Source organism: Cynoglossus semilaevis, unplaced genomic scaffold, assembly GCF_000523025.1.
Source record: "Cynoglossus semilaevis isolate Cse_v1.0 unplaced genomic scaffold, Cse_v1.0 C18994654, whole genome shotgun sequence".
NCBI classification, from domain to species: Eukaryota; Metazoa; Chordata; class Actinopteri; order Pleuronectiformes; family Cynoglossidae; genus Cynoglossus; species Cynoglossus semilaevis.
In genome coordinates, this window is record NW_007589056.1 from 1 (window position 1) to 716 (window position 716).

Consider the following 716-nt stretch of genomic DNA (forward strand, 5'->3'; position numbering starts at 1 on the left):
ATGTATCCTAAGCAACATTTGGCTCTCCCGTCTGTCTCCCCTGTGCAGGAGGCCAGCCCAGGATGAATGGTGATTCAGGTGCCGGGGTTGTTACGGCCCCCCCTCCCACTACAGCTCCCCACAAGGAGCGCTACTTTGACCGCGTGGATGAAAGCAGCCCGGAGTACCAAAGAGAAAGGAACATGGCGCCCGACCTCAGGCAGGACTTTAACATGATGGAGCAGAAGAAGAGGGTCTCAATGATACTACAAAGCCCGGTCAGAAATACAAAAACACTGTAGCACTTAAAATAAAATGTATTAATAATTAAACATGATATATCCTTGAAGTTATTGAGTTTAAGTAATGGACAGAGCCATTTATACTTATGACTGCGACAGTTGGTTGACATAGGGTCTAACATTTGCCCTAATGTTTCTTGTACTGTTTTTGCTTCTTACATTTAACACATAGGCCTTTTGTGAGGAGTTGGAGACAATGATCCAGGATCAGTTGAAGAAAGGGAAGACCCCCACCAGCCTCCTGGCTCTGCAGCAGATCGCAGACTTCATGACCACCAGTATGCCTTCCATGTATCCTGCTGCACCACAGGGAGGCATGGCAGCACTCAACATGAGTAAGCAGACAAAAATGATTGTGTTTGTGTGTCTGACCTTCTGACCCCAACTCTGCTATGTCTGTGCACACAATAAGTAATTCAGAGTGCTACGCAGGAG

The 716-nt window shown here is 46.9% G+C and overlaps 1 protein-coding gene across 1 annotated transcript; it reads left to right on the plus strand.

The window, feature by feature from the left end:
* The first annotated feature begins 13 nt into the window (after window positions 1-13).
* LOC103399478 (alpha-adducin-like) lies at window positions 14-676 on the plus strand. Its single transcript, XM_008338166.2, has 2 exons — window positions 14-257; window positions 454-676. The coding sequence occupies exons 1-2, from the start codon at window positions 63-65 to the stop codon at window positions 658-660; spliced, it is 402 nt and encodes a 133-aa protein (XP_008336388.2). The 5' UTR covers window positions 14-62; the 3' UTR covers window positions 661-676.
* Window positions 677-716: the final 40 nt, after the last annotated feature.